This window comes from Bos mutus, chromosome 26, assembly GCF_027580195.1.
Source record: "Bos mutus isolate GX-2022 chromosome 26, NWIPB_WYAK_1.1, whole genome shotgun sequence".
NCBI classification, from domain to species: domain Eukaryota; kingdom Metazoa; phylum Chordata; class Mammalia; order Artiodactyla; family Bovidae; genus Bos; species Bos mutus.
The window spans coordinates 9,686,309-9,706,389 of record NC_091642.1 but is presented as its reverse complement, the minus strand read 5'-3'; the positions used below and the strand labels follow the sequence as shown (position 1 = coordinate 9,706,389).

The following is a 20,081-nucleotide window of genomic DNA, read 5'->3' as shown; positions in this document are numbered from 1 at the left end:
CCAGAGAATATATACAGTCACTGGCCCTTGGGCTTCCGTATAAAAATGTTGACACTTTGCAGTTTAAACAGCAAGAGTAAGAGGATCTTTGAAATGCCAGCGTTTCTTGATACAGCTTAAGGGAGACTAAACATTATGGAGGTGTGTGTAAACAGTGAGGAGGACTACGTTGATTGATTTGCTTTTTCTCTCTTTTGTTTTTCCGTAACCATCCTCTGTTTCTTTCCTCTCTTTCCCTCCTTCTCCCTCACTTCTCTTATCTGTCCCACCTGAACGCCCCCCATTCCAGTCACCCCCACCTGCCACCTCGCACATCGCACCTCTTCTCCTCCCCTCCCGGTACAGCAACAATAACATGTCAATTTGTGGAAACAGATGGTGGTAACTTGATGACACTGTCCTTCTGAGTTCTGTGTATGCTGTGATCTCAGTGCCATGTAGGAGATCCTTCCTGGCCCGGCCTCTCGACTCACCTGCTTGCTGCAGCACCCCCTCCCTTGGTTGTACCCTTGACCTTGTCATCACTGATAACCTCTGCCCTCTCTGATCTGAATCCCAAGCTTCTCATTCTTGGTCCGCCTCCTCCTCCTCTGGCACCGCTGCTTTATGGGCACAGGACCTGTGCATTCACAGAAGAGAACCCTGCTTGAGGGTTTAATGCTCTGAAAAGTGAAGTCGTTCAGTCATGTCTGACTCTTTGTGACCCCATGGACCGTAGCCTACCAGGGTCCTCTGTCCATGGGATTTTTCCAGGCAAGAATACTGGAGTGAGTTGCCATTGCCTTCTCCAATTAATGCTCTGAGGTCTCTTTTACTTTTTTTAATGATTTTATTTATTTATATATTTATTTATAGCTGTGCCGGGTCTTCGTTGCTGCGAGAGCTTTTCTCTAGTTGCGGCGAGGGGGCTACTCTCCATGGCAGGGCGTAGGCTTCTTACTGCAGTGGCTTCTCTTGTTGGAGAGCATGGGCTCTAGGGCCCGAGGACTTCAGTAGTTTTGGCTCCTGGGCTCAAGAGTTGTGACACGTGGGCTTAGTTGCTCTGTGGCATGTGAGGTCCTCCCAGATCAGGGGTTGAACCTGTGTCCCCCGCACTGGCAAGCAGATTCTTTACCACTGAGCCGCCAGGGATGCCCTCTCCATTTTGGTTTTATCTTTGAATTTGTGCTTTGTAAGTGAAGTCTGATGAGTGGAGTATATGCTGGGTGCTTGGAGCCTTCCCACTTTGCTTGTTGCCTTCCCACTTCCCCAGGACGGGTTCTTGGCTACCCTGCTCCTCTGGCTCTTGGGACCCCTGGCCTCATATGGCAGTCACAGCCACCCTCCTTCCCCCAGGGCATACAGACATGGGGTACGTATACCCTGCAGCATCCTGGGCAGCAGATAGATGACTCTTTCTGCCGGCAACAAGGCAGGGCCAAGCCCTGCCCACCCCATCCAGGTACCTGGTGCCGAAGGAAGTTGCAGAATCCTTAGGGGTAGTCTGTCTTCTGTGGGTTGGGGCAGTGGGCCCTTGGGGTGGGGAGAGGGCTGGCTCAAATTCTAAGTCCCTGCTTGGGCACAGTGCATGGGTCTGTCCAGTAGCTGGTGAGCAGAGTACTGAGTCTGAGGCTCTGGGTCTGTACTCACCCCATGAACAACTTCGTGCCCCAGGGAGCACAACACTAAACAGCAAATAAAAACATCAAGACAGATGAAGAGAGAGAGCATGTAGAAGAAAAAAAAAAGCCTTATATTTTAGTGCCTTTAATGGTAATTTTTATGTACTTTGTGAACAAGGGAGTCTACGTTTTTATTTCATCCTGAGCCCTGAAAATTATGTAGCAGAGCCCTGGTTCATCCACTGTCCCTCAGCCCCTCCTGGGCTCACTTCTCTCCTTGCCGGATCCCCATGTCTCAGGCAAGTCTTAGCTGCTGACATCCCCCTGAATTCTATGGTCTACTTTGCCGTTCCGTAGGAAGCACGCAAATTCAGTGGCACCGCTCCTTGCTGTGATTGGGGTACGTGCCCTTTTCTTCCCATTGCATATTTTTTAAAGAAAATGAAAGGTTAGCATAACTGCTTCCAGAAGACCACATTGAATCACTTAGTTGAGTCTCAGCCAGTTCCTGCAACATCAGCCTTTGAAGCAAATTTCATCAGACACACAGGACCAGCCTGTGAGCCTCAGCCCCTTGGAAATGCATGTGCTGGGCAGCTGGCAGACATGGTGGCTTTTGCAGATTCAGCAACAAAAATATTTTTGTAACAGGAGCACTTTATACTCTGCAAGGAAGAGAAAGAAGTCGTTGGCTTGCGTCATGAGGTTAAAAAAAAAGTTGCCAATTTTTCTTCTAGTTTTATTGGTTTGTTTTATGGCCCTTCCTTCCAAGCTTTGGGGAATGAGGTTGCAATGAGAGGAGTGCTCAAGGGCTTTTAGGCAAAACCCAGGGTGGCCAGAAGCTGAAATGTTGATGGATCGTTGTTTTGAGGTCTGCTCTCGATGATTACTGGCTGAGCCAGCGTCTGGAGAATTCCAGGAATCCCCTTTCCTTTTGGGCTGTGAGAGTCTGCAGGAATCATCTGACCCCTTTGGGGAGTCGTATGAGAAGAGATTTATTAAGGGCTCTGAGGCTTGTTTTGACCTCACCAATTTAACCATTGGCTGCTAAGAGGTTTTTTGGAAATCTACCAGGTCTTCTGGAAAGATCCCTAATTGTCAGAGCTGGGGTGACCCTGGACATCACCAGGCTCAACTCCCTTATTTTAGAAGTGATCAAACTGAAACCCAGAGAAGTCTGTCGAGTGACCCAAGGTCAGAGTGAGTTAATACAGATGTCCTGCTCCCTGGGAAATTGTGCTACCAGTCTATCTAGAGACCGAGGGTGGCCGTGTGTGTGTGTGTGTGTCTGTGTGTGTGTGTGTCTGTGTGTGTGTCTGTGTGTGTGTGTGTCTGTGTGTGTGTTTGTCTGTGTGTGTGTGTGTCTGTGTGTGTGTGTGTCTGTGTGTGTGTGTATCTGTGTGTGTGTGTCTGTGTCTGTGTCTTCACTCTGCACCACCCTTTGTGGATGCTGGGGGATAAGCCTGTGGCCAGCCATAGGCAGGGCGCTTGCTCACCACAGGCCATTTCTTCCTGCAGGAATCAGAGTCGTGATGACCCTGCAGGGGGAGGCCAGGCCACACAGAGGGCTCATGAAGCAAGTGGTGCCCCACAGACTGCCTCCACGCCCAGCCCGGGCTTGGCTGAGTGTAACTTGGGCTCCCACTGGGAGAAGCAGTGTGGCCGGGGTCCTCACCCTGAGGATGCGTGGCCTCGGCTCCCTCAGTCTCCCCTCTGTTCTGACTTGCCCTCAGCTCTCCCACGGCCCTGTTGTGTGTCATCTCTGCTCCCGCCTCCTGCTCTGTGAGAAGGTCTGGCACTGGCAGCTCTTTTCTGCTGCATCTGGGCAGTGGGCAGAGGGGACTGGTGAGAACACCTGCGATCTCAGTGAGATCACTGCCATCAGCTGTGGGACCGTTGGTCCCCTGGTGTGTAGGCTGGGTACGATGCCTGTCCCATCTGCCTGTTGACTTAAATAACAGTCACGACCTAGAAGCTGAGACTTACGTTTTATTGGGTGGGAACTTTTAGGACTTCAGTCCAGGGAGACAGCATCTCAAGTGATCCTGGGGGAACTGCTCGGAGGAGAGGGGAAGAGCCAGATTATATGGAAGTTTTGCAACAAAAGGCAGGTAGTCTTACTTATCAAACCAGCCAATCCTAAAGGAAATCAACCCTGAGTATCATTGGAAGGACTGATGCCCCCCTTCCCCAGCACCTAACTCAGGCGCATCCTGAGGGGCTAAGGCAGCCTTGGGGGCCATGATCACCCCAGCCCCCACGAAAGGATGGTTGAGGGTAACCTTGTGACCAGATGGTGGCTGATGACCCCCAGGGAAGAATGGGATGTGCTGGGCCCTTCTGGACTCTCAGCCCTTCTGAAGAGACACACAAGGGAGCAAAGAGCCTATTACTTCCAGTTAGTGTTGTCACAACCTTGAGTATCAGCAGAAGAGCTGACTCATTGGAAAAGACCTGATGCTGGGAAAGATTGAGGGCAGGAGGAGAAGGGAGCAGCAGAGGATGAGATGGTTAGATAACATCACTGACTCAATGGATGTGAATTTCCAGGAGATGGTGGAGGACAGAGGAGCCTGGTAGTCCATGAGGTCACAAAGGGTCTGGCACAACTTAGCAACTAAACAGCAAAGTCTTCACATCAAAAGATTATTGTTAATAAAAGCAAACCAGATATCCCAAGTTAGGGAATTTAGTGTTTTTTTATGTATGGGATGAAGCAAGAATCTGGGCTCACTGAAATCATTCCTTTCTTATGCATCTCTGCCATCCTGGGTGTTTCCTGTGTGTTTTTTTTTTTTTTGTTTTCACATCATGAGCTGCCTTGGGGTTCACCATAGGGAGTGGCTGCAGTCTGATGGCTGGTATCCTTCTCCTTCCTGAGTGCCCTTAGGGCTCTCTAGCTCACATTAGAGGGCTGCAACCACTGATGACTATGGCATCCTTGTCTACTGATATGGCAGGAAGTACTTCATTTCTCATGCCCTCAGGACAGAGCATGAGGCAGGTAGGGCATGCGGACAAGGGGGAGGTTTGTCTATAAGCCACTTGTATCTCACGCTGACAGTCCTGGCAATTTGTGATCATTGCTTTCCTTTGAAATAATGCTTTCCATTCCTTCTCCTCTTCCTCCCTCCACTCCCCACAAATCCGCCTGAAGCAATATATACTTGCAGCCCTCTTCAGACTTGTATTAGGATCACCACTATAAAAGGAACCATTTTTTCCCTAAGCTTCAGTGGACACTGATGGTGACCCACCACGAAGCCCTCCTCCGTCTTGCTGGCACAGCCCTGAGTCTGTTTTCGGTCCACTCCTGACACCCCCGCCCCAGCACCTAACTCAGGCAAATCCTGAGGGGCTAAGGCAGCCATGGGGGCCATGACCACCCCAGCCCCCTCCAAAGTATGGTTGGGGTAACCTTGACCGCCAGGGAAGAATGGAATGTGCTGGGCCCTTTTAGACACTCAGCCCTTCTGAAGAGACACACAAGGGAGCAAAGAGCCTATTACTTCCAGTTTGTGTTGCCACATCTTCATGTCCTGCCTGGAATGATGGTGGCCCTCTTGTGGCCGTGAGAAAGGCTGCCGTTGATGAGCTGGAAGGAAGGAAGGAGCTGCTTCTCGCCCTTGCCCTTGAGCCATGGAAGTGATCAGTCCTCGCACCGCTCTGCCCTCGAGCAGGTGGATGTTTATTTTATTTGCATTGGTTTTTCTCTTACTTGCGGCTGGAAAAAAAAAAAAAAACCTAGTTAATTCACTCAAATCATTTTTTAGTGTTGATCTATATTTAGCCCTTAGGGAAGATTCTCTGCTGAGTGGCCCTAGGGGAGGGAGATGGATTTTAGCTCTTTTTATTGCTGTGTGTCCTGATGATTTGTGTGTCTACCCACCCGTCAGACAGTAAGCCTGGTGGGCACGGGTGGATTTCACTTATCTTTTGTGATCCCTGTGCCAGGCCTGGCCCTTGGTGAATACTTGTTGAGAAGGTTCTCTTTCAGTGTAGGCATTATTTCATGGGAGGGGTACTGCCAGGCCTGCTGGTTGTGGGTCCTTCGTTTGTTGTCATCTAAACGAATGGTAAGAGCCTTCTTTAATCATGCTATGTATGTGTTAGCAGTAAAACATGCCTCCATGCTTTAGCAGTAAATCTATCACACCATTTGTATCCTGCTTACGGCTTATCATTAGTGACTTAACACGGACATGGCGCGTCTGGAGTCCACATGCAAGATTCTGACACCCTCGTCTGGGCTGTTTCTCCGTCGACCTGGGTGGCATGGCCAATGACCCGGGGGATCTGTGTTCCCTTCCAGCCCCTCTTGCTGACTCTGCTGACTCTGACTCTCATTTAGCACCAGTGAGTCACTTACAGGCTGAGGGCCACGTGCCTTTCAACTTAGACTTCCTGCCTCTCCCACTGGCCTCCCAGCCTCCTCCCTCTCATCAGCAAAAGCATGACCTTGAGAACGGGCAGTATGATGGACTCACGTTGGGATGCCCTTCGTGCTGGAGGGGTTGGGATAACATGAGGCTCTCCTGGTGAGGTTCAAGGGTTCTTGCTTGGCTCTGGTCCGGAGCCTCAGGGTTGAGCTTTCGCCACTACGAGCTCTCCACTCCTGCTTTGCTCCGTGCCTGACTGCATTTCACCTTCCCCTGCAATGGCTGGAGAACCTGAAGACGAGGAACAGGAGCTGTGCGTCTGCCCATTCTTCCTCCTTCCCCTCTGCTCCTGCCTGCCTGCCAAGTGGAGGATGAATGTCCGTGCCTGTGCTTCATAGGCATGCTGCGAGGCTCTGGTGAGGTGATGAGATGTGGGCAGCAGCTGTCAGGAGCCAGGCTGGCATCTCCAAGATGGCCTGTGGCCGGGTCGCTGCAGAGCGAGGCTCAGACAGAGTGTCTGCCGCCAGGAGCCTGGAGACAGCTTTGATGTGGGCGGCGTGGGAACCAGCCTATGGACTGCAGTGCAGGGTTAAACTGGGAATTGGGAGGGGGTTGAGGGTGGGCCCCAGGGTTTTCCTATCCCCAGGTCAAGGCTGAGGCATGTCTTGGCGTTTCCCGCTGTATCTGCATTGCATCTTCCCCAGGTTCCCCGGTGGAGTGTGTGTCTAGACAGCTATGGAATAAAATGCTCAATTACCAAGTAGGAATTTGGCCAGTGGAGGTATCGCTGCACCGAGCAGACAGGCCCAAGATGAGGAGAGAGACTGAGAACGAGCCCCTCTTGTACCTAAAACAGGCTGGAGAGCCTGGCGCTCGCAGGACCAGCCGGCACCTGCGGAGAGCAGAAGCCAAATGGCCCACGAGAGGCATTTTGACCTCCTGAAGGGCTGTAAATCTGGCCTGGCCCACATCTCCAGCCCCTGTCACTCCCTTGCAAAGATTTCTTCCTACAATTAGAATTCAGATTAACACTGACAAGGAGTGAAGCTCTAAGAGCTGGGAAGCCTGTTCTCTCATTTAGCCAGGCTGCTTGCGAGCTGTGAGGAGTCAATTCGGCTCTGAGCCTCAGTTTCCACATCTGTAAAATGGGGAAAAATATGCACTAACTGCCAAGGCAGTTGTGAAAAAGGGCTTTGTCACCTGAGGGGTAAAAGATCATTCCTTCCACATCAGTCCAAGCTTCATAGTCTAAGAATCCCCCTTAAGATATGTCCACTTGCTTATTTCTGTCTTATGAGTGTCCCTTAGAATCTAGGAGATGTTTCTGTGAATAAGAGTTAAGCAAGGTGACACCCAGTGCTGCCTTTCGTGCAGGTTTGGCCCAGTGACCGCGTGTGAGCTGAATTTCTTCCCTTTGTGTTGAAGTGAGGAGTGGTCCCTGGGGAGACTCTGGGCTTGTATCACTGGTGTCCACTGGTCCCAGCCTGTGTGGTCACTCCAGTGAGTGACTTTACTGCACTGGAGCCCAGCTGGTACATGGGGTCCTCTGGGCCCCGTTCCTGGCTGCAGGCCTGCTCCTCTGCAGGGAGCGCAGCTGACCTGAGCCGTACGTGAGCCCTCGATTCTCTCCTTCCTCCCGGGGGGCTCTCTCCTCCATCCATACGGCTTCTGCTCCCCACAGCGCTGCCTGCTTTCCTTGGCCCCTGGCTCTGAGCTCAGACTTAGAGACAGGAGTTCCAGGGAGCGCTGTCTTCAGGCCCCTCTTCCTTCGAAACCCACTGTGATGTGGCCCCCTGGGTCTGGCCCCCTTTCCTAGGGGTGGAGGTGCAGGGACAGCGTTGGAAGATGAGTGGATGCTAATTAAGACTCCACGGTGAGTCCTCCCGTGCAACTTTCTGATGTGGTTCCCGGCTTGCTGCTGCACTGATGTGGTCTGGGCCCACCTTCTGGGTTTGAACTTGACTTCTCGCCTTGAAATTGGTGAAAAGCAACTGGAGAACCCAGCCCAGGAGCCATGACCACTATGTTCAGCCCTCCAGCCCAGCTTTGAAGGCTGTCCCTGGGTCCTGAAGGAGTGGTAGTGTCACCCGGCAGGCCTCCCCCAGGGTGGCCGAGTGCTCATCACCGGCTCTGACTCCTGTCCGCTCACCCCCTGTGGCTGTTGGATGAAGTCATCCCTGGCAGAGGCAGCTGGCACGGGCCCAGGGTAAACAGGCCCTGCTGAGCTCATTGGCGCACTTCTAGATGAGCTCGGGAGTGGGGGCTTGCAGGCCTGCCCCACTCCAGAGCAGGACCATGCACTTCAGCCTCGGGGGACCACAAGGGCAGTGTCACTGTCAGGGCAGACCTGTGCCCCCAGCCTCCTGCTGGGTGCGGAAGGGGGACCGTGAGGGCTGGGAGACATGGCCTACTCTGTGGGAGTTTACTTGGTGGGGTTTCCCCCACTGAGTCTGCGCAGACCCTGACGTTAATCACAGTAACACAGCTGATGCTTCCATGCCCCACTTACATGAGGTACCATTCACAGAGCTGTTCCGATCCCAAGGCACTGAATTCTCACGTCAAATCGATGAGATCAGTGAACTGCATCATTCCCGTTTTCCAGGTCAGAACACTGAGGACCAGAATGGTTGTAAGGTCCGGCCACCATCTAATCAGGCCACTTGGTCTGAGCTCTGGACTGTGGTGCTCTTCTAGGCCTCTTAGTATCTGTGATCTGAGGGACATCATTTTTCACGTGTCTGTGTGTGTGTTAGTTGCCTAGTCGTGTCTCTTTGCGACTCCATGGACTGCAGCCTTCTAGGCTCCTCTGTCCATGGGATTCTCCAGGCAAGAATACCAGAGTGAGTTGCCATTCCCTTCTCCAGGGGATCTTCCCAACCCAGGGATTGAACCCAGGTCCCCTGCACTGCAGGCAGATTCTTTACCATCTGAACCGTGCAAGGGAAGCCCTTGAGTTTTCTGATCCAACGTGTTCCTGACCAGCATCTTGCTTATTTGGGGTCAGAGGGGGTCTTTGTGGCTCAGTACCTTTGTAGTGGATGAGAGTCTGGGTTCAGTGTTGTAGTTTTAAGCCCCTGGCCTATCTCAAGTCACCCAGTTGCTTGGAACCTCAGTTTCTTCATCTGTTAAATGGGCCCGGTGACCTCCCCATCCTATCAGCTGGTTTCTGCTCCGTCCCTGGCAGAGGCGATGCTGAAATAACCACTGGTTTCCACCCACCTCACCCTCCCAGCCTCCTCTCCTCTTTGCTTCGTTTTCGAGGCGGACAAACATGAGGACTCTTACATTACAATTAGCATGAGGCCTGGGCCAGGTCTTTGCTTTCTGGGCTGGTCCGCGTTGCTTGGAGCAGCTGCTCATTTTGACTCAGGAAGCAAATGCTAGAGGGACTCAGAGGTTTGCCTGGCTCTGGGGAGGAAGGAAGGAGAGCTTAGAGCTCTCCAGGACGGAAGCCCCGCGCTCCTCAGCCCTTGTGACTCGAGCTGGTTTTGTTTTGTCGCGTTTTGGTTTGAAGAGTAGTTTGGGGCTCCTGACTCTACTGGCCTTCACAGGTCATTGGGGATCAAGCAGGCTTTGTTGGATTAATCAGCCCGCCTAGGGGCGGGGGGAGCAGAGATGGTGGTGGAGGACTTTACCAGGAGAGGAGAGAGCCCACCTCTTGGGTCTTGGTGTCCAGTGGCCCTGGATGCCTTGCTGTCCCCAACCCCACCTCTGCCCATCACCAGGATTAGCACAGAGATGCCCCGGACTAAGTCAGGGCAGCTCCAATCCCTCAGAGCTCCTGATTCTTCAAGACCTAGGAGAGACGTGCCTACAACAAGAGGGGGCTGATCCACTCTTCCTCTCCCCTGGGGCTGTGGGCTCTAGATCCTTCCTTGGGACTTCACTCTCTACCACGCCTGCGGTCGGGCTTGCCCCAATCCTATACTCGTCCCACTCTGTCTCTTGGCCTCAAGGTTTCAGAGCAAATCTGTGCTGACAGGTTCAAGATGTGCTGAGACCCTGAGCTGGCTGGCCTCCAGTATCCATCCCACGTTTTTTCTGGCGTGCGGCGGCAGCTTGCACTTGACCTGCCCTGATTATCTTGGGTGGGAGGGACGTTAGTCCTCAGCTGGGAAGGGAGGTCACGCCTGACCTCGGTTTCCTGTACGGCCCGGTGAATACGAGCGGCCCCCAGTGCCTGGCATTCTGTGACATCCGTGCGTTTACCCGTTTTGTTCACTTAACCCAACGCAGCAACGCCAACTTTGTGTTTCCAGGGAAAGCTGCCCGTGCTACTGCTTGGCCGCTCCTCGGAGCTGCGGCCGGGAGAGTTCGTGGTCGCCATTGGAAGCCCGTTTTCCCTTCAAAACACGGTCACCACGGGGATCGTCAGCACCACCCAGCGTGGTGGCAAAGAACTGGGGCTCCGGAACTCGGACATGGACTACATCCAGACAGACGCCATCATCAACGTGAGCCTGTGTGCCGCAGGGTTGGGCTGCAGTTGGGAAGCTGGGCTGGGGTCAGGAACCGGGCTGGACTCAGGATCCTCATGGTGCTTCCAATGGGGTCCTTTTGAACCCCTAAAGCAGACAAGGCAGAAGGGCTGGTCCTCAGCCTGTTGGCAGTCTCCAGGGACTCCTGTGACGGGCACTTGAGATTTGCCCAAGTCTGCAGCCCGGAGGAGTTCTCCATCCCCTCGCTGCCCTGCCCCAGGGTCAGCCACCCCTGGGTCGAGCTGCCTGTGCAACCTTGTGGAAGGAGGGATGCTCAGCTATGCACAGGCTCTGCAGCCCCCAGAGGTGTTTCCGCTGTCTTTGGGGCGCACAGTCTGAGCACCAGGCCAGCCCATTCGATGTCCAGTGAGGTCAGGGATTGTCCCACACAGTCTCATCAGTGGAATCTTAATTTTAAGTCACATTTTTCCACTTTAGCTATTTCCCTTTAGGACTGACGTTTCTCAAAAAGCATTTTCCCCTCCATCTGTCTAATAAATAAGAAACACAGCGTGTTTTGTGCACTCGCTGCCTCTAGTAGGCTTTATTGCCAAACCTTCTTGTGATTTGCATGAAGTAATGGAAATAGAGCAAATGGTGTGGATTTTCAGGCCCAGCAGCAAAGTAGGGGTCACATAGACGTGGAGGGGGTTGGCACAGATTTGAAAGACCGCGACACTGAGCAAGTGGGTAGCCAACTTATTGTTGAGAGAGGGAAGATGTGTTAGGTGTTCTGGGAATTTGTTGTTGACCTCTGGGCTTTGGAGAAAAAAAAAAAAAAAAAAAAATATATATATATATATATCAATATATAAATACCCATTTATGGTACTTAACACTCTCTGAAAACTGTTAAGGTCCTTTGTTTTGCCAGCAAAATATTAGGTAGACAGGAAGAAATCTCAGGAAAGAATTTGCACTCAGGGGCCTGCCAGGCAGGGAGGTAGATTGGAACATGTAATGATATAAACTCATAACCTTTTAATTTTTGCTTATTTTCAGTATGGAAACTCCGGAGGCCCATTAGTAAACCTGGTAAGGCTTTCAAAAAATGTATCTACGTGTCTTTTTTTTCCCCCCTTTTGATTTCTTTTCAGATATGAACTTGCCAAAGCATATTATCAAATCCTTTCAAATTGAAATCTGTGACTGTACTGTACCTTGCAAATGTCTCTTCTTATCTTTTCTGGAAAGAGTAAGGCATGCTGGTGTTTGGATTGGAAATACTATGCCAGCGGACATGCTTGTGTCTCCACGTTACAAGTAAAGGCATTGGAATTCAGGTTTGATCCAGGACCAGTTAAAGGAGCCAGTCTTTATTTTGAAGGTGTCAGCAGTTCTGGCTTGCCCCCCAGCTGCCTAAGGAGCTGGCTTGGCTCATCCACAGGCTTTGTCTTGGCCAGAACCCTCCCTTAAGACCTGGCTTGGAATGAGGAGTTACCCCACTCACAAAGATGTCACCGAAGTTTGTGTTTTATTTAAACATGAAAAGGGAAGCCTTTGAATCAGATTGTCAGAGCCAGGATGCAGCTCAGGGTCCCCTATCCCAGCCCTCATTTACAGGTGATGAAACCTAAGCCGTCTTGTTTAGCAAAGCCCAGGAGGGCAGTGCCTCCTGGACGGTCTCTCAGAGTTGGGGACTGAATTCCCAGTGCTACGGGAAGTGTGCAAGGAGTGACTTACCCACTCCTGGCAGTTTTCCCCCTAAGCCCAAGTTGGACAACCTTTAAGATTAGTGTTCAAAATAATGGGTGGATGGCACGAGGCAAGCCTATTATTCCAGGATGGTTTCCTATGGTGTGGTGTTCGCTAAACTGTGAATTTATCTTGAATAGAAACACACACACTGGCTTCCTCCACGGTTTAAAGCTGGTTTTCAACAAGCAGAGGAAATGAGATTTGATTGTGAGGTTCCGCCTCTCCCAGATCCCCGAGGCTGCTCGGAGATGAGGGTTTGTTTTCCTGGTGGTGAAGTCTGTCCGCCCTGAGCGCTGGATGGTTCCTCCCTGATGTCAGCAGAGGAATCTTGAGACTCCTGGAAACGGGAGAAGCAGGAAGGTGTGGATAGCCACCTAAAGGTCTCTGAGGTCTTTTTTTGTTTGTTTTTTACCTTTTATTTTATCTTGGAGTAGAGCTGATTAACAATGCTGTGATAGTTTCAGGTGGACAGCAGAGGGACTCAGCCAAGCATACACATGTATCTGTTCTCCCCCAAAGTCCCCTCCCATCCCAGCTGCCACAGAACACCGAGCAGAGTTCCCTGTGCTATATATTAGTAGGACTCTGGGGCTTTGGGACATGTATTCCCTGCCCAGGGAGCAATTGTACCTTTTGAAACTTGCTGACGCTGTGCTTTCATTGTGTTGGTCACTCAGTCCTGAGTCCAGTGGGTACCGATTCTTTCGTTGCTCAGCTTAGCTTAATGCTGTGCACGTCAGGCCTCTCACTCTTGGACGCAGAAGCCCCATCCGTCCGGCTCCTCCTACCCCAGTCATATCTCTGAAGAAGCTCCAAGACTCCTTCCGTGCAAATTCTCCACTCTCTCTCGGTGGGTATCTTGGGGTGAATCTTCCTGGATTCAGCAAGCTATTTGCCTTTTGCTTTTCAGGATGGTGAAGTGATTGGAATTAACACACTGAAAGTGACAGCTGGAATCTCCTTTGCAATTCCATCTGATAAGATTAAAAAGTTCCTAACGGAATCCCATGATCGACAAGCCAAAGGTAAAGCAAACGCCCCCGGCAGCCCACCAGAGATTTTAGGCCTGGGGCTTGGCTACCCCTCAGAAACTGGAGGGCAGGGAAAATGACCCCCTGAAGCTCAGCCACACCTTTCCTATCAAGAAGGGAAAGGAATGCATGTCATTAGGTCATCGATGTTGGACTGTTTTTTTGGCCTATGATCATGCGTGTTTCATATGGTTCAATCTATTATGTACCAGGCATGATCCTGGGTGATTTCTGTACATCATTTCACTGTATTATTCATTATGTCATTCAGTCCCTTTGCCTGATCAGGTGGGACTTAGTCCCATTTTACTGATGAGAAAACTGAGATTCAAGGAGCTCATTCAGTCCACAAATGTTTAGTGACTCTTCTGCTCAATGTCAGGCTGGGGGTTTGAAGCTCAACAGGGTCCCTGTCAGGTGTGCTGTTTACCTTCTACCTGGGGGAGAGAGGAGGCAGGTAGGGTCCCAATCAGGATTTGAACCACAAGCTGAGAGCATCCCTGTATGGCCCTGACTACACAACAAACTGGGGGGATGGAACCCTACTGCTCCTGGTGTCCCCGGCACAGCCGCCAACTGGGCTGACCTTCTGCTTCCTCCTGTGGTCCCACCAGGCAAAGCCATCACCAAGAAGAAGTATATCGGCATCCGAATGATGTCACTCACACCCAGGTCGGTAACGGGACGTCTGTGTCTGTCTGTGTCTTAAATTCACTTACTTCTTTAAGTTCAAATATTTATTTGTTTAAAATTCAACTATTTAATTTACGTGGCTGTTCCAGGTCTCAGTTGTGGCACGTGGGATCTTTGAGTTGTGACACGTGAACTCTTAGTTACCACGTGTGGGGTCTAGTTCCCTGAGCAGGGATTGAACCCAGGGCCCCCTGCACTGGGACCTCTGAGTCTTAGCCCCGGACCACCAGGGATGTCCCTGTGTCTTAAATTTAAAACAGACTAACTTCAGAGGACTCTCACGGGCACCCTGAAAAGAGAAACCTTATTCTGCCTCGAGACAGCTCAGTGTCTGATTTAAGTACATTAGGAAAGAGAGGAGGGGCCATTAACTTTGGCCTCACATGGGCTTCCCTGGTGGCTCAGATGGTAAAGTGTCTGCCTGCAATGCGCGAGACCCGGGTTCCATCCCTGGGTCGGGAAGATCCCCTGGAGGAGGAAATGGCAACCCACTCCAGTACTCTTGCCTGGAAAATTTCCAAGGACTGAGGAGCCTGGTAGGTTACAGTCCATGGGGGTCACAAAGGGTCGGACATGACTGAGCGGCTTCACTTTGTTTCGTGTTGTTTTATCCTTCATGTTTGTTTCTGGGATTCTGAGCAGATCCTTCCTTCTGAAAGATTCTGCTTTTCTTTGAAAGAAAGAAAAGAAAGTGAACTGAACTCCGGGTCTCCCGCATTGCAAGCAGACACTTTACCGGCTGAGCCAGCAGGGAAGCCCACGCTTTTCTTTGAAGGCAGGCCTGATGAGCCCAGGTGTTGGTCATCGCCCCCCGCCCCCCACCGCCCCCCTCTCCACGCCTTCCTCTCCCCACCTGGTCTGTTGAAACCCACATTCCAGGAGTGCCCTAAGCCCCTCCCTCAGCGCCCCAGAGCGCCCTGCCTTTCCTTAACTCTGCCGCCTGTGGGCTGGGGCTCCTGGAATGCCAGGCAGGGCGGCATGACTGATGGGCTTGTTTTCCCCGAGCTGGTGAAAGTTGCGGTATGTGGCTGCCAGACGCATGACATACTGGTGTTTGAACCTTGATGAAAAAACCTGGTGTGATTGTAGGCATCTTGGTACCTAAGGGCCTGGTTGAAACTCTTAGAAGTTAAGTCGGCAAAGAGCAGAACCTGTTGATATAAATACTAATATCTTAATTACTGTAATTAACGGGCAATTAATTAATTGTGAACACACAACTATTAGTTTAGACACGTGTGATAAATGGTGGTGCCTTTCTTAGCTGGCTTGCCAAGACTGAAATGTGCATCAGGTCTTGTCTTGGAACTCTGAGAGATGGAAGCCTGGGGGATGTAGGGAAGGGAAGGGAAGGAATGTGGGCCTGGGGGTCCAGCTTCCTGGGTTCCTGTCCCAGCTCTACTGTTTCCTGGCTTGTGACCTTGGGATGGCTTGAGCCCTGAGTGCCTCAATTTTCTCCTCTCTGGGATCAGGATAACCGGGCAGGCTTGCTGGTGTGTGGTGAGCACTGAGTCAAAGCTGGGGTACGTGGGTGATGGCAGTGGTCACTAGCCACGGGGAGCCCACCCATCCTTTTTCACGTGCTTGCTCAGTGCCGGGCACGGGACCAGGCACTAGATCTAGATAAGATCATGGTCCTCCTAACAACCTCATGGCACTGTGCCTGTTTAACAGGTGAGAAAAGCCAGGCACAGAGAGGTTAAGCAACTGCCCAAGATCACACAGTCAGGAAGGGGCAGGGCTGCGGTTCCAAAGCAGGCCGACCATTACACTGTCCTGACTTCTTAAGTGGTGGTTGTTGTGTGTCCAACTCTTTGTGACCCCATGAACTGCAACATACCAGGCTCTTAAGTGGTAGCTACTCTCAATTAATTAATAAAAATGATAATGCTAAAACGTTTCTCTTGCTGTCATCCAGGAAATCTTTGACTCTAGGAAATAAGCAATTTGCAGCAGAATCAAAATCCCTGGACCCCTCCAGGGATTTTGGACCACTTCCCTCGACCACTGCTACTTTGGGCCACTGGACCGCTTCCCTGCTGTTCCAGTGGCTACGACTCTGCACTCCCAGTGTAAGGGGCCCAGGTTCGATTCCTGGTCGGGGAACTGGATCTCACATGGTGCAACAAAATATCCTGCATGCCACAACGAAGAGCTGGCTCAGCCAAATAAATAAATAAGGAAACATTAAAAAATAATAATAAAAAGGAAACTTCAACAGTAAAAAAAAAAACCTGATTTTTTTACATTGGAATTTGACATTAGAATCAGGGATGGAAGAGAAGCCCTGTGGGAGCCCCGTTGTTCTTAATGGTTAATCCAGGTGTTCTTTCTCCCAAGCAGCAAAGCCAAAGAGTTGAAGGATCGCCACCGAGACTTCCCCGATGTGCTTTCAGGAGCGTATATCATTGAAGTAATTCCTGATACCCCTGCAGAAGCGTGAGTTAGAATCCCTCTCCATTTTCCTGATAATCGTGTGTTTCCTGGAGGTAGGGGGCAGGGAACTGTTCTTTTCGTCTCCCCTCAGGTGACTGTAAGGACCCTTGACAGAATGGTCCAACATCTGTGTCCATCCTGCCGGTCAGGGCTTCCGACCTGGCTCAGCTCAGGGCTTGTCGGCAGAAGGAGGCTTCCTGGCTAGACGTCCTCTTCAGGAGGGAATCAGATGGACTTGTTAGGAGTCTCCGGGACAAACCTGGCTAGATGGGGAAAGACGGTTGAAGGAGCAGTGTCTCTGAGACCTCAGGCAGTGATCCTGGCCTAGGCTGCTAGAGGCATCTCTTCCTGAGGGCTTCTCTAATTATGCCTGTTACCAGTCAGGCCTTACTTATCCACACCTCTAGAAAAATAGCACAGGGAGCATCAAAGTAACAGGGAAAGAAGTTGCTCAACCCACAGTCAGGTTTATTACCCGTGAAAGTGTTAGTCGCTCGGTTGAGTCAGACTCTTTGCAGTCCCATAGCCTATGTGGACATAATATCCACGGAGACGCGCTAGACCAGGGAGTGGCCAGCAGACTGTTCACAGAAGCCAAATCTGGTCTGCTGCCTGCTTTGGGGTTAAGATTAGATTTTGCATTTTTATTTTATTTTTTGTTTTAAAATGCATTTATTTTTTATTGAAGGATAATTACTTTACAGAAAGATTTTGCATTTTTAAATGGTTGAAATAATTTAATTAAGAACAGTTATTTTAGGACACTTAAAAATGATACGAAATTCAAATTTTAGTGTTACGTAAATGAAATCTTACTGGGGCACGGCCATGCCCAGCAGATTATATATTGTTTGTGGTGGCTTTTGGACTCCCACGGAAGAGTTGGGTTGTTGTGATGGGGACCATCTGGACTGCAAAGACTAAAATATTTCCTCTCTGGCCATTTACCAGAAAACTTTGCTGACCCCTGTCCTAGGTCACTAAGGTGCATAACAGCTTATTTGATGCTGTCACACACAAGAGTTAAGGTTACAGCAGCAATAAGGCAAAGCGGTGCCTCACAGTGGAACCATACCTGTGGGCACCATAGAGCTGTAATACCCATGACAAGCAAGCTGGCCACCGCGGTCGCTGGCGTGTCCTCACTTCCTTTGGAGTCAGTCTGTGATAAGATCATACAAATGCCCGCACACATTTCTACAGTGGACATGATTGCTGATGTGGCCCAAAAACCTCAAAAGGCAATAATGCAACCCATGGGTGGTTTAAGCCATTCTCACAAAAGTTAACTACCATCCCACCCTGTTTGCTCTGGGCTCTCGGGTCCTAAACTGTGCCTCTGTAGAGGTGAAGTTGCTCACCTTTCCTGGCGGCTGCACCAGGAGACGTGGAAACATTGCAATCATATTTCCCTTTGTGTTGCAGTGGGGGGCTCAAGGAAAACGATGTCATCATCAGCATCAATGGACAGTCGGTGGTCTCCGCCAACGACGTCAGCGACGTCATTAAGAAGGAAAGCACCCTGAATATGGTTGTCCGCCGGGGCAACGAAGACATTATGATCACCGTGATTCCCGAAGAAATTGACCCATAGGCAGAGGCATGAGCTGGACTCCATGTTTCCCTCAGAGAACTCTCCAGTGGACGATGCTCGGTGACTCTCGGGCTGGTGGCACCGGATGCCCAAGACTTGACTGCCATGTTGCTTGTTCTGCAGAAACACTGGCCAGCAGAACCCTTCTTGATAGTTCGCAGGCAAAAGCCAATGTAAAACGTTGTAGACCCGCAGGCAGAAGCTCCCCCTTCTGTATCCTATGTACGCAGTGTGCTTTTTCTTGCCAGCTTGGACCGTCCCTTCTCGGACAGTCAGCATTTGTCTTCCCCTTTAACTGAGTCACCATCTTAGTCCAGCTAAGGCTGTTGCTCTAACGCATAGATAAGAGGAAGGTCCCATGGGAGCCAGGATGGTACTGGGCGTGTTTATGCTTTCTTCCGAGTCAGCACCCAGAGGAGGGAGATGCCGAGACAACGAGAGGGTGAGCGCTGGCTTCCGGAATGGCCACAGTTGCCTCTTTTAGGAATCTCTTCAGAACTGGGAGCACAGTGACTTGAGTTATTAAAATACTTGTTCATACTTTGCGTCCTGGCGTCCTTCTTTCCCGGGAACAGCTGGTTACAGTCTCTTTGAATCGATTATCATGTCAACAGCCTGCTCTTTAAACCATGTTGTCTGTGAGGGTTGAGCTCGAGGTCTCACCAGTTATTTCAGAGTCAGCCTGGGGGTTCACACGTGCTGGGAACACTGTGCCCCATCACCCCAGATTCCTGAAAGAGGCTTGAAGTCAGTTGCCCTTGCATCTGGGGCTTTTCAAACTAAAAAGAGGCTGTCAACCCCACATATCATGCAATCAGTCAGCAAAGAGTCCCTGGGCCTCTAGTCTGTGCCAGGCGAGGCATAGGCTGAGGAAGAGGGGTGAGCACAGAGCGGAACCCCAGAGCTTCCGCTGAGAGACTAGGTCTCTTTCTGAAAGGGAGATGGTTCAGGAGACCAGGATGTGACCTGAGAGCAGTCCTGAGTCTTTAGAAAGTACAGGCTGAAGCTGATTTCAGCTGTCATGGGCTCTGAAATAGAACCTTAAATCTTGGGGGGGTTTGGAGCAGGGCTCCCCTGACACGTCCTAGAACAGACACAGCCTCAAGCAGCTGTGGACCCCTTTATCTCCAGGGGTTTGGGGAGATAAGCTTCCAGGAGTTTGGAGAGAAAGCTTCCAGGAGTTTGGGAAGCTGGACCCAGGAAAACTTGAGCTTGGGAATTTCCACAGACCTGAGTGCCTGCACACATCACAGAGGGGGTTGTTTACAACCAGAGCAGAGGGTGAAGGCTTTCTAAGGGTCAGTCATCAGGAGTGGGTACTTGAACAGGATGGAGGTTCAGTTTTGTAGATTGAGAGCTTTAACTGTCCCTCGACCGCTAGACCTCGACGATCCATTCGTAACAGAGAGGCTAGGGCAGGTCAAAGGCCCAAGTGAAGTGGAGGTGTAGCAGAACCAAGCCCTCATCGGTACAGTGCTTGGCAGCTGGGCCGCTGGTGTTCTGTGGGACACGGAGCGTCCCTCCGCTCCCTGCTTAGATGACCTTGTAGAGTCAGGGAGGAGCCAGCAAACGCTCTCCCTGCTGGCGTGGGTTTTGCGTTCCCTCCCTCCTCATTAAAGGTGGTGACTCAGAGAATGGCCTTCAGCTCCAGGGGCTCAGACTCAGATGTTCTGCCTCTTGGTCTGCTCCTCTGGTGGTCCCCAGGGCCGAGGGGCTGCCCCAGGTGGGGAGGATGTGCAGGGTGGCATGTGGGTGGCATGTGGTCAGAGGCAGCCCGGCCACAGCCCATCTGTCTTCGGCCTGTCATCCACTCAGGAGATCACAGATGGTTCCTCTGGAAGGAACTGGCCTGGCGGCTGGCGGGCCTGGATCCTCCATAAACACTCAGCAACATCTCCCGAAGGGCCACAGGGCTCTGGGTGGGGTCTGAGTTTTGTCTGCCCATGTGGAAGCCTACAAGGCTGCAGAAAGGACAGCGTGGCATGCTGTGGGCACATGCTGTGTTTGGTTACAAGCCTCCACCAGCCTCTGGGACCCTCTGTCCTCTGTGGATTACATATCCTTGCACTCCATACTCATCCTTTTAGATTTCACCAGATTCCTTAAAATAGATACTTACTCCTCTTGCTTTGGGCTGTGATGGAGGTCTTTGCAACATGAATTAGCCT

General features: G+C 51.2%; 1 protein-coding gene across 1 annotated transcript in view; it reads left to right on the top strand.

Annotated features, from left to right (window-relative positions):
• HTRA1 (HtrA serine peptidase 1) overlaps window positions 1-18,453 on the top strand; it is a 57,744-nt gene extending 39,291 nt beyond the window's left edge. Inside the window, 6 exon segments of the mRNA XM_005890165.3 lie at window positions 10,243-10,437; window positions 11,464-11,496; window positions 13,070-13,184; window positions 13,805-13,862; window positions 16,227-16,322; window positions 17,745-18,453. Coding sequence (XP_005890227.2) covers window positions 10,243-10,437; window positions 11,464-11,496; window positions 13,070-13,184; window positions 13,805-13,862; window positions 16,227-16,322; window positions 17,745-17,913 — 666 coding nt within the window. The 3' untranslated portion in view covers window positions 17,914-18,453.
• Window positions 18,454-20,081: the final 1,628 nt, after the last annotated feature.